This window comes from Mus caroli, unplaced genomic scaffold (assembly GCF_978045245.1).
Source record: "Mus caroli unplaced genomic scaffold, Mus_caroli_1 scaffold_4, whole genome shotgun sequence".
NCBI classification, from domain to species: Eukaryota; Metazoa; Chordata; class Mammalia; order Rodentia; family Muridae; genus Mus; species Mus caroli.
This window is the reverse complement of record NW_028227259.1, coordinates 96,368,545-96,381,128: the sequence shown is the minus strand read 5'-3', so window position 1 is coordinate 96,381,128 and position 12,584 is coordinate 96,368,545. Positions and strand designations below refer to the sequence as shown.

Genomic DNA, 12,584 nt, shown 5'->3' with positions numbered 1-12,584 from the left:
CCTGGAACTCACTTTGTAGACCAGGCTGGCCTGGAACTCAGAAATCTGCCTGCCTCTGCCTCCCAAGTGCTGGGATTAAAGGCGTGCGCCACCACGTCCGGTACATCACGTGTTTTTAAAAAGGTATTATATTCTCTGGGTCTTTTTCCTTAGGCATGGCTATTACAGTGTTAAATGATATAAGCTTTCAAGTAGCCATAGTTTTTGAGTTAGAACTGCCATCTACTAAATTCAAGTGATGTATTCATTTTGAAGCAAAATGATGTTCAAAACACAAATGATGTACTTACCAAATGTAGAGATTACAGTTGTGAGATACTACTCAGAGATGAGCAAAAATATTTAAGCAAAATATTAGTAGAATTTTCTAGGAAATAATCACTCTTAGTCAAGCTGTTGAAAAGCTTCACTTTGAATTATCTAAGGCTTCTCAGATCACACAGCTCCAAATCAGGTGAGGCAAACAGGTGAGCTTGTTTCATACGACATATGATCATATGACGGTGGGTGGAGAAAGAACATTGTCACTTCTTTTAGGCAGATCTTCACAAGAGGGAGAAGGAGCTGAGTCTGGAGAAGGAGCAGAACAAGCGTCTGTGGGACCGAGACACAGGCAACAGCATCACTATCGACCACCTGCGGCGAGAGCTGGATGACAGGAACATGGAGGTGCAGAGACTGGAGGCCCTGCTCAAGGCCATGAAGAGCGAGTGTCAGGGCCAGATGGAGCGGCAGGTGAGAGCATACAAGCTGTGCCATTGCTGGGTGGCTGGCCTCTTCCTGGGGGAAGAATGTTCTTTATGTTTGCTTGCAGAGCTCCTGCTCCTGCTCCTGCTCCTGCTCCTCCTTCTGCTCCTCCTCCTCCTTCTTTTTAATTTTTAAAAGATTTATTTTATTTATATGAGTACACTGTAGAAAAGGGCATCGGATCCAATTGCAGATGGTGTGAGCCACCATGTGGTTGCTGGGAATTGAACTCAGGACCTCTGGAAGAGCTCTTAACCACTGAGCCATCTCTCCAACCCACAGAGCTTCTTTATATACAAACACACACCGAGTCCTGATGATCTGACAGCAAAATGATTTAAGTTAGGCTATTTGAACTGTTCAGTTCAGGATTTCATCCTTTGAGTTAACTTGCCTGCCTCCCACCAAATAATAATGACAATAAAAATAGTAGTAATGATGAAATTTCCTTTTACTAAAGATGGCAGCCATTCAGGGGAAGAACGAGAGTCTGGAGAAAGTGTCCTCCCTCACTGCACAGCTGGAGTCCACCAAGGAGATGCTGCGCAAGGTGGTGGAAGAGTTGACAGCCAAGAAGATGAACCTTGAGAGCTCCGAGAGGACAGTGTCTGACCTGACAGCTTCCCTCCAAGAGAAGGAACGCGCCATCGAGGCCACCAATGCAGAGATCACGAAGCTCCGCTCCCGGGTGGACTTGAAGTTGCAGGAGCTTCAACACCTGAAGAATGAGGGCGACCACCTCAGAAACGTGCAGACGGAGTGTGAGGCGCTCAAACTCCAGATGGCGGAAAAGGACAAGGTCATTGAGATTCTGAGGCAGCAGATTGAGAACATGACTCAGCTGGTAGGCCAGCATGGACGGACCGCGGGTGCTATGCAAGTGGAGAAGGCTCAGCTGGAGAAAGAGATTAATGACCGGAAGCTGGAGCTGCAGGAGTTTAAGGTCTGCGTGGTGCTTGTGGGCCGGTTAGCTCTTGAATTTTCTGGTCTCAAAGCAACAAAGACCTAATTATTGGGAAGGGTTCTTGAGGTTTGGGGCCTACTGTAGAAAGCATCTGAGTTGATTGATGTGCATGTGGGGTTTTTAAGAAGAGATCTCTACTTCCACTCTGTAAAAGGAATGTGGGACTCCAAAATGGCTCAGGGTCAAAAGGAAAACGGCAAGGAGTGCAGCCTCTCTGTGGAGTGGTCCCCGAGCCTGGAGTGGGAGATGTGTTCTCAGATGGGAGTTTGACCCCCATGTCCTCCTTCCTAATAACTATATAGCATGGGCCTGCTCACTGACTCTCGCTCCGAGCATGTGTCTGTGACAATTACAAGGAAACAGAAAGACACAACAACTTGATTGGACTACTGTGTGGATTAGATAAGAAAACATGCATCAAAGTCAAGCTGGCCTATGTAAATATTAGTCTTTTCCCCCATTCTGTTATCCCGTTCAAGTAATGACCCTCCTTACTGCATAAGTGAGTCAAATCAAAGTTAAAGCAGGGCACACAGCTTAGTTGTCTTTTTGTTTTTTAAAAGATTTTTTATGTATATGAGTACACTGTAGCTGTCTTCAGACACACTGGAAGAGGGTAGCAGATCTCATTAACGGATGGTTGTGAGCCACCATGTGGTTGCTGGGATTTGAACTCTGGACCTTCAGAAGAGTAGTCAGTGCTCTTAACCACTGAGCTATCTCTCCAGCCCCCTTAGTTGTCATTGTAGGGATTTTTTTCTCCCCATATCTTTATGAATTTTTTTTAAGCCAAGTCCCACAAATCTCATGAGGTTGGCTTAAGCTAACCTCAGACTTGCAGTGATTATTCTGCCAAGCTCTGGGATTCCAAGAACAAATCACAAAACACAAAATCTGGCTTTTTTTTTTTTTTTTTTTTTTTTTTTGAGATAGTTTCACTATGTAACCATGGCTGTCCTGGAATTTACTATATAGATCAGTAAGCAAACTGGACTGGGTGTAACCTTCAAAGGCTTGTCCCTGTAGTCTATTTCTATTAAGAAGGTACTCAAAGCTGGGTAGTGGTGGCGCATGCCTTTAATCCCAGCACTTGGGAGGCAGAGGCAGGCAGATTTCTGAGTTCGAGGCTAGCCTAGTCTATAGAATGAGTTCCAGGACAGCCAGGGCTACACAGAGAAACCTTGACTCGAAAAAAAAAAAAAAAAGAGGAAAAAAAAGTACTCAAAGTAGCACTGCCAGCTAGGTAACAAGCATTCAGATCATGAGCCTGTGGAGGGAGCCCTAGATTCAAACAGTAAGAGCTGCCAAAAGAAAAAGGTAATGTGGTAAAGCCCAGAGAAAACCAGTTTCCAAAAGTCACTTTATGCTCCATACATACTCAACTACCCCAGCAAGAAACCATGAAAACTAAAATGCTGCCCGCAGAGTTTATTGTGGGCACAGTCCCAGGATGTTTTAATGGAGGCTGATGATGTATGTGCCTATTTGTGGCAGGGTTCAGTTTTTTGTCTCCAAGAAGGGAAGCAGGTGTTCAGCCTAACTACACAGCTCACAGAAACAGTTTACAACAGTTTTGACACTTACTCTTAGCAGCTAAGTGTCAAAAAGGTTTCATGAATTCCTAAATGCCAGCCAGAGGCCAGCCTTGTGAGCCATCTTGATGAACAGGAACAGGCAGCCCCTCCCCTCACATCCATCTCCCTCCCTCACATCCATCCTCCCTCACCTCCATCCCCCTCCCTCAATCTATCCCCCTCCCTCACATCCATCCCCCTCCCTCACCCCATCCCCCTCCCTCTCACATCCATCCCCCTCCTTCACATCCACCCCCTCCCTCATATCCATCTCCCTCCCTCATATCTATCACCCTCCTCACATCATCACCCTCCCTCACATCTATCATCCTCCCTCACATCCATCACCCTCCCACACGCCTCCTTCCATCTCTGTTGCTAGTCTCTGTCCTTTACCAACTATTATGGTTTGAGTTTGGGATGTCCTCCCAGTCTTGTGGCTTGAATGCTTGTTCCCAAGGTGACAGTGATGAGTTAGATGGTTGTAAAACCGTTGGTTCTGTGACCTAGCCAGCAAAAATGGGTGACTGGAGGCAGGTCTTGAAGGTAATATTTGCTTTGGGTTCTGGCCTGAGTTCTTTGCTTTCTGACCTGCCAAGATGTCAGGAACCCTCACAGCACGTCCCTGCCACTGGACTGAGATGTCCTAGCTCCCATACCTTCCTGTCATGATGCATCCTCAGAAACTGGGAGCCAAAGTACCACCCATACGTATACCCTAAGTTGCTCCTCATGGGTATTCTATCACAGGAAAACTATATTAGTGTCCTTAGAAGTACTGACATTAAAAGTAGATAGAGTATCAATGAGACTGGTTTGTGCTATAGATGTACACATTCTTTTACTGTATTTTGTCTTTGTCAAACCAGATTTTAAAAGATAAAAAAGATGCAAAGATTAGGGAGCTTGAAGCCCGAGTGAGTGACCTCGAACTGGAGAAGGTGAAGCTGGTGAATGCAGGCTCTGAGCGGCTCCGAGCAGTGAAGGACATCAGACATGAGAGAGATCAGCTGTTAAATGAGGTGAAGACTAGTAGGACTGAACTAAACCATCTCTCAGGTATGGCACCTCAGTTCCCTCTGTCCTAAATGCTGTGAGGTCCCACACGGGCACCCACACACTTACAAAAGAAGAATGTGTGGTCTCACACCACAAATGCAGAGAGCCACACTGCTCCAGTTATGTGATCTGCTCTGCGCCCCACTTCTTCTCACAGTTGTCTGCGAGGAGCTTGCTTCTTGATGCTTACTAACCATTACCTGTATCCAGTCCTCGGTTCCAAAGAGTGGGGCGAGGTATTGAGACGCTGGGCTTCCTAAGGGGTTGTCTTTACTGCTTTGTTTTTATGGAAATAGGAGCCTTGCATCCTTTGAGCCAAATTTTTTGATTAAAGGTTTAATAAACTGACATGTATAAATAGAAATTATGCAAAACAGGAGAAATCCATATGAGGGAACAGAGGCAGTGGCAGCAAGAATGGGAGAAGAGCAAAGAATTGAGACTCCTTTGGGCAGTGTGGTTGTGCACACCTTTAAACCCAGCAGTGGGGAGGTTGGAGGTGGTGGATCTCTGAGTTCAAGACCAGCCTGATCTACACAGTGAGTTCCAGGGCAGCCAGAGTTATATAGTGAGATCCTTTCTCAAAACAACAACAACAAACAAAACCATACACACCCCTCTACCCACCCCCCATGCAAAACAAAGAATAATTCGGAAGGTTGCTGCAGTAGAATTAGTGACTGGTCCATTTGTTCTGGGTTTTTAGTTTGTGGGATTAGGAAGCAATAATAGCAATAACTAAAAAGAAGCTAGGGAAAAGGCAGGCTTGGGAGCAAAGAGTAAGGCAGAGGCAGTCAGATGAGGCAGCACGGAGGACATGTAGGGCTGGACTTGTGTATGTAAATCTGTATCGTAGCCAAGTGTGATGCATGACAAGGAGAGTCATGCTTATTTTCAGCAATATATTAAGCTTGAGACACGCCTGACTGCATAAGACCTTGTCTTCCCCTCAAAAGTCTATATCATATTCTTAGGAAAATAGAATGTACAGTGGATGAGTTTGTGGCAAGTGTTTTTAGAGTAGAGAAGTCTTTGAAACGTTGACACACATATGCACTGCATTTGGCCATACCCATTCCTCCTACTTGTGTTCTACTCTCCCTGGGACCCTCTCCCGTCTCCCTCCCAACTGCGTGTCCTCTTACTATTATTTATTATAGCCCACTAATTCTAATTAGTGTTGCTTAAATATGCATGGATTTAGGGCCATCCACCGAAGCATAGGCAACCTACAACACCCCTGAAAAACATAAAAAACGAGGTCTTCCCCGGCAGCCATCAACTACCAATCGTTCCTTGGCTGTGAGCGGGGTCTGGGAGTCTCTCCCATCATTAATGCTGGAATGTTGACTGTGTTCCAGGTATTTTGATAGTTACTAGAGAGAGATAGACAGATAGATAGATAGATAGATAGATAGATAGATAGATAGATAAATGGAATAACTTGGTAGTAAAATACTTGCCTGTATAGGCAGGCCTTGGGTTCAGTATGTAGACAGTATATATCTTAGGGTGGGATGAAGATGAGACCCTTGGAAGTCTGGAGTGAGTTTGTCTCCAGCCTCTGAGATGCCGCGGTCACTGAGGACATTGTCGTTGTGTTCTGTAGAGGACTATGAAGTCTTAAAGAGGAACTTCCGGAACAAAAGCGAGGAGATGGAGAGCACCACAAACCGCCTGAAGATGCAGCTCAAGTCGGCTCAGTCGGAGCTGGAGCAAACAAGGAACACGCTCAAGACCATGGAAGGCTCCGATGGCCACGGTACACTCTGCTCCAGCCCCTCTGTCTGTAAACCCATTGCCTAGAGTGTCTCAAACACAGTCCTGGATATACTGCGTAGCACCTCTTCACAATGCCCTGCAATGTGAGAAAGACACACCTCCGTGTGGGTGCTGGGTGGCACAAACATGTTTCTACCGATTTAAGGGAGGTTGACATTGCTTTAGTCCCTAATATATCTGAAGACATATCACTTTTTCTTTCTATGGCTATTTCAGTAATTTTTAACAAATCTCACTGTTTCTCCTTATTGTTAATTTTTTATTAGATATTTTCTTCATTTACATTTCAAATACTATCCCCAAAGTTTCTCCTTATTCTTAAAGCTAGAAATACAAGAAATTTTTCATTAAACCTCATATTTTTACATGTACAGTGTCTACATAAACTGTAGCCCAATGGCTAATTGGCAGCTCTTGACTTCTTCTCTGTGATAAAAATGAGATGAGATTGGTAATAAGGCCTCTAGACAAGGGGTCTGTATCTCACAAAACACTTGATACCTTCTGCTTATGGCCGTACTGGTCCACACACATCAGTGCCCGAGAGTGCCCGTGAGGCTCGGCAGTGAGAGCAGCTGCTCGTCTCAGGGCCTTCTGCCATGCTGGGTATATCTGTATTAGCTGACTATACAAACTTAAGCATAGTTTTTGTATTTTATGATTTCTTTAATATGTGTGTGCATGTAAGTATGTGTGCAGAGGTCAGAGGTCAACATCAGGTGTCTTCTTCCATTATTTTCTACTTTATTTTTTGAGTCTTTCTTGCTTGCTGACCTGGAGGTCCTGATTTTGCTACATTGCCTAGCCAGAGAGTACAGGATTACATGTGGCTGCTCCATGCCAGGTTTTGGTATGGGTGTGTGTGTGTGTGTGTGTGTCTGTGAAGATTCGGTCCTCACACTTCCACAGCAAATATTTACCAACTAAGCCATCTCCTAGCCCCTATCTTTTTTTGTTATTTAAGTTAAAAAATTGTGTGTGTGTGTGTTGAGGTCAGAGGACAACACTCTAGAGCTGGCTGTCTCCTGAGACATCTGTTGGCCCCTGAGGTTATTTGTTTCTTTTTGTTTTGTCTGTTTGTTGTTCTAATTAGGAGATTCATTTATGCTTGTCCAACAGCACAGTTTGTTTTGTTTGCCCAGATTGGCCTCAAAGTTGCTGTGTAGCTGAGCTGACTCTGAGCTCCTGCTCTTCCTGTTTCTATTTCTGGAAGCTGGGGTTAAAGGCATTCTGAACCACACCTGGCAAGAACCAGATGCTGTTAATGAAAAAATCAGACTTAGCATTTTTCTGATGGGTTGTTTTCAACAGATAGTATGTTTTTCTTTTCCTTTTAAACTTCTAATTTATAGCTAGGCCTGACTCAAAGCAACATTAGTTTCAAACAGATTTTCTCAACTGACTTGTAATAAAAGATAGGGTCTTCTGACTTTACATTTCTATGTAAAGACAGGTTCACCATAATGTTTCCTTAGCTTACCACACCCTAAAGAGTCTGTGGAGTGTATCTAGCTAGAACATTCTCATGGGGAGATGCTGGGGACACAGCTCAGTGGATTAGGATATCTGTTACTCTTCCAGAGGACCAGGGTTGAATTCCCAGTACTCAAATAGGTAGCTCACAGTCATCTCTAACTCCTGTTCCTGGGGCTCTGACTCCCTCTTCTGGCATTCACAGGCGGCACAAAGCACACATGTGCACATATATACATGCAGGCAAAAAGCTCATCCATATAATATAAAATAAATCTTTTTTAAAAAATGGTCTCATTTTTTTCCAAAAACAATCATTTGTATGATTCTATGGTATTTTTACTACTGGGACTGTAGTGAGTTCTAGCATATGACAATATCTTTTGAGAATGAAATGGAATGGCTTGTGACATCCCTGGAATCTTTTAAAAGTCTGTTAATAGTAGATACCTTAAATGATATTTAAAACATGGGTTTCTGAAAAAAATCATCTTGGTTAAACATCTATGACTATTTATGTGTTTACTTCCTATATGTGTATAAATTTATTATTATTACCAATGAAAACATGAAACTAACAATAGTCAGTGAAATTAATTCTAATAGCAAAGAGACCACAAAACATCAGCATATATATTTTTCTTAGTTGAGAATCTGTGGGTGTTTGCTGCAGTTGTTATATAACCCAATACTGTGAACCCTAAAGTCCTTACTTCATGATATTTAATGGACACTTCCCAGGGACCTTAGTGCTTTTCACTTGCTGTCTTGTCAAGAATTTCAGTAGGCTTTCAAAATGTACAGCTTGCATCTTTCTCTCAGCTATGAAAGTGGCAATGGGCATGCAGAAGCAAATCACAGCCAAGAGAGGTCAAATAGATGCCCTGCAGAGCAAGGTGCAGTTTTTAGAAGAGGCCGTGACAAGTGCCAATAAGGTGAGTCTTTGTCCTGAGAAACCAGCATGGTTACTCGCTCACTCATTCACTCACTCGTTTGCTCATTGTACTGGCTAGTTTTGTGTCAACTTGACACAGCTGGACTTATCACAGAAAAAGGAGCTTCAGTTGAGGAAATGCCTCCATGAGATCCAACTGTAAGGCATTTTCTCAATTAATGATCAAGGGGGAAAGGCCCCTTGTGGGTGGGGCCATCTCTGGGCTGGTAGTCTTGGGTTCTATAAGAGAGCAGGCTGAGCAAGCCAGGGGAGGCAAGCCAGTAAAGACCATCCCTCCATGGCCTCTGCATCAGCTCCTGCTTCCTGACCTGCTTGAGTTCCAGTCCTGACTTCCTTTTAGTGATGAACAGCAGTATAGAAGTGTAAGCCAAGTAAACCCTTTCCTCCCCAAACTGCTTCTTAGTCATGATGTTTGTGTAGGAATAGAAACCCTGACTAAGACACTCGTTAATACACCATAAGGCAGAAGAAGGCATAGCACAGGAAGTGCAGTTGGGGAGAGATTTCTGATTGAGAGATTGAGGGAAAAATTCCAAAGGAGTCTTGCATGAGGAATTTTTAAATTTAATTTAATTTTTAGGGTTTTTAGTTTATGTGTATGACTGTTTTGCCTGCATATATGTGTACATATGTATATATATATATATATATATATATACACACATACACACACACACACACACACACACGTATATATGTGTGTATGTACCACATGCATTCCATATGTGTGCAGACAGAAGATGTGTCAGATACCCTGGCACTGGAGTTATGAATAGCTGTGAGCTACCATGTGGACGCTGTGAACCACACCTGGGTCCTCTGCAATAGCAACAAGTTCTAAACTGCTGAGTCACCTCCAGGATCCTAAAGAATAGCTAGTGTCAAATTCAGGGACAGTCAAAGGCCATTCCTAGTAGTGGCAGGATTATAGTTTGTTTGCATTTATAAACAAATATAATCAATGCAGCTCTAATGTCTTCCTTAAACTATGTTGTAAAGAGTTGTGTACTAAACTCTACAGGGCTTAGATGAGCAGTGAGATCTACAGACTACACTGAGAGGTAGGAGCCTGAGGACAGGGACACAGCTTTCCATAGGCTGGGCTTTTCAGTGCTGCAGCAGCTGGGGAGAGCTTAATGAGAGAGCACTTGCCTGCTTGCCTGGCAAGTGCAGAGGCCTGGTTTAGTTCCCAGGTAAGAAAATGAAATGTATATGTACTAGTACATGTATGCGTGGTCTTTTATCTTGAAAAGAAAACTGGATTTTGTTCATGAAACTGTCCATTATTGTGAAGGAATAGAAGACCTAATGTGGCTCACAATCCAGCATAAAGTGGGGTAGCTGACACATGCCTTTGAAGAGTGTCTGTGTAGGTAGGCTTTTTGTGTATTCCTGCACAGCTCTGACTAGTCACATAGAGTTCTCACAGTCATTGACTGAAAATGTTCAGAAGCAGACATGAAATTTGTGTTATGTTCAAATGTTCTCTGATGACAGTTTGAAGCGAATTTACATTTTTATATTATAACAGAACTGAATGCAATGAACGTGCAAAAGAAATGGCATAAGTAAAAATAATCAGTGTAACTAAATTAATTACTAGCAGCTGATCACCCACAGTGAGCCCTGGGGATCCTTTAGAATGTACATATATTGGTATACCCCTTATCGTATGTACCTATTGGATTTCCTTTTTCTGTTCTTTCCCATTTTCCTGGACATATTCTTTTCTCTTTCTCTTTATTCCTTCCTTCTGGGAATCTGAAGTAGTGCTTCTCCCAGTTGATGGTACTTAGGGATTTGTGCATTACTGCTTAATGTCAACCCATGCCTGCCTCCACCTGAAACAGCTCAGAGAGCTCAGACAAAACAAGAGGAGACTGGCAAAACAAACCTAACTTCCAGTCTACGGATGTCCCCGCCCATGCAAGTGGAAGGGGTGGGGACACACACACACACTGTGTCACGACAACACTTTCTGATGTATTTGTAGCAAACACAATGATTATGAAAAAAAAAAAATACAAAAAAGCAGACTAGATAATGTGGTGCCCATGTTTCATGTTAACAATTAGCCACTCTTTGTATTCGTTCCATGGTACTTTTCTAAAGGAGAAAACTAATTTGGAAAGTTTTTTGTTTAATACCAACCATATTATATCAGCTATTTTATTTGCACTACTGTCCTGACAGGTAGCTCGAGAACTAGATCTGTCTGTCCTGTCTGTTTCTCTCATACAACCTACAGTAGACATTGGTGAAAGAAATGTTCAACCATGAGCAAAATTGAAACTCTTGAGACTTTCAAATAAATGCATCTTCTTTAACTATGTTATTGTTTAAAGTAAATCTCAGTAAAATTTAGTATACTGTTATTCAATCCTACTGCACCAAAATTCTATTTTTTAAATTTAATTTTGTTTTATTTATTCTCTTTACATCCCACTCACTGTCCCCCTCCCAGCCACCCCTTCCACAGTCCTTTCCTCTTTCCCCATCCCCCATCCCCTTCTTCTCTGAGCAGGTGCCCCCCCTTCCGGGTGTCCCTCAACCCTGGCACTTCAAGTCTCTTCAAGGCTAGGCACATCCTCTCCCACTGAGGCCAGACGAGGCATCCCAGGTAGACAATCATATCATACAGGCAACAGCTTTTGGGATAGCCCTTGCTACAGTTGTTAGGGAACCACATGAAGAACAAGCTGCACATCTGCTACATATGTGTGAGAGGCCTAGGTCCAACCTGTGTATGCTCTTTGGTTGCTGGTTCAGACTCTGAGAACTTCAAGGGTCCACGTTAGTTGACTCTGTTGGTCTTCCTTTGGAGTTCCTGTCCCCTTCAGGGCCCACAATCTTTCCTGTTATTCTTCCATAAGAGTCCTCAAACTCCATCCAGTGTTTGGCTTTCCCTGTATCGTCTGAGTCAGATGCTGGGTGGAGCCTCTCAGAGGTCAACATGCTGTCTGCAAGCATAACAAAGTATCATTAATAGTGTTAAGGATTGGTGCTTGCCCATGGGATGGGCCTCAAGTTTGGCCAGTTATTGGTTGGCTGTTCCCTCAGTCCTCCATGTTTGTATTTCTTATAGACAGGATAAATTTTGAGTTGAAAGTCTTGTAGGTGAGTTGGTATCTCTTATTGCTCCACTGGGGTTCTTGCCTGACTATAGGAGGTGGCCTCTTCAGGTTCCATATCCCCAGTGTAGTGAGTCACAGTTAAGGTCACCCCCATGATTCTTGGGAGCCTCCCTTATCCCAGGTCTCTATCTCTACCTAAAGATGCCCCTCACCTCCTCACCCCAGTCAGTTGCAGATTTCTATTCATACCCATGGCCACCTAGTCATCTCTCCTGTTCTTTCTCATACCTGATCCTGAACCCCCTACTCCCTTTCCGATCCCCCCCCTCAGTGCCCTTTCTCCATCTGCCTTTTATGACTATTTTATTCCCCCTTCTAAGTGAGATTCAGGATTCCTCACTTGGGCCTTCCTTCTTGTTTAGCTCCTTTGGTTCTGTGGAGTTTAGCATGGTACCTGTATTTTATGGCTAATATCCACTTACAAGTGAATACATACCATGTATGTCCTTTGTGACTGGGTTACCTCACTCAGGATGATATTCTCAAGTTCCATCCATTTACCTGCAAAATTCATGATGTCTTTGTTTTTAATAGCTGAATAGTATTCCATTGTATAGCTGTACCACATTTTTCTTTATCTATTCTTCAGTTGAGTGACATCTACATTGCTTCAAGTTTCTGGGTATTATACATAAAACTGCTATCAATGTAGTTGAGCTAGTGTCTTTGTGGAATGTTGGAGCATCTTTTGGCTATATGCCCAGGAGTGGTATAGCTGGATCTTGAAGTATAACTATTTCCAATTTTCTGAGAAAATGCCAAATTGATTCCCAAAGTAGTTATACAAGTTTGCCCTCCCACCAGCAATGAAAAGGTGTTCCCTTTGCTCCACAATCTTCTCCAGCATGTGCTATCTCTTGAGGTTTTGATCTTAGCCATTCTGATGGGTGTAAGAC

At 43.3% G+C, this 12,584-nt stretch overlaps 1 protein-coding gene across 19 annotated transcripts in view; it reads left to right on the top strand.

Moving 5' to 3' along the window:
* Positions 1-12,584, top strand: part of Ccdc158 (coiled-coil domain containing 158) — an 87,045-nt gene that overhangs the window by 42,395 nt on the left and 32,066 nt on the right. For all 19 annotated transcript variants that reach the window (XM_085836879.1, XM_085836866.1, XM_085836863.1 and 16 more), the window contains 5 exons: positions 538-735; positions 1,208-1,690; positions 4,155-4,344; positions 5,954-6,106; positions 8,422-8,534. In XM_085836879.1, coding sequence (XP_085693005.1) covers positions 538-735; positions 1,208-1,690; positions 4,155-4,344; positions 5,954-6,106; positions 8,422-8,534 — 1,137 coding nt within the window. The remainder of the gene's footprint in view (positions 1-537; positions 736-1,207; positions 1,691-4,154; positions 4,345-5,953; positions 6,107-8,421; positions 8,535-12,584) is intronic.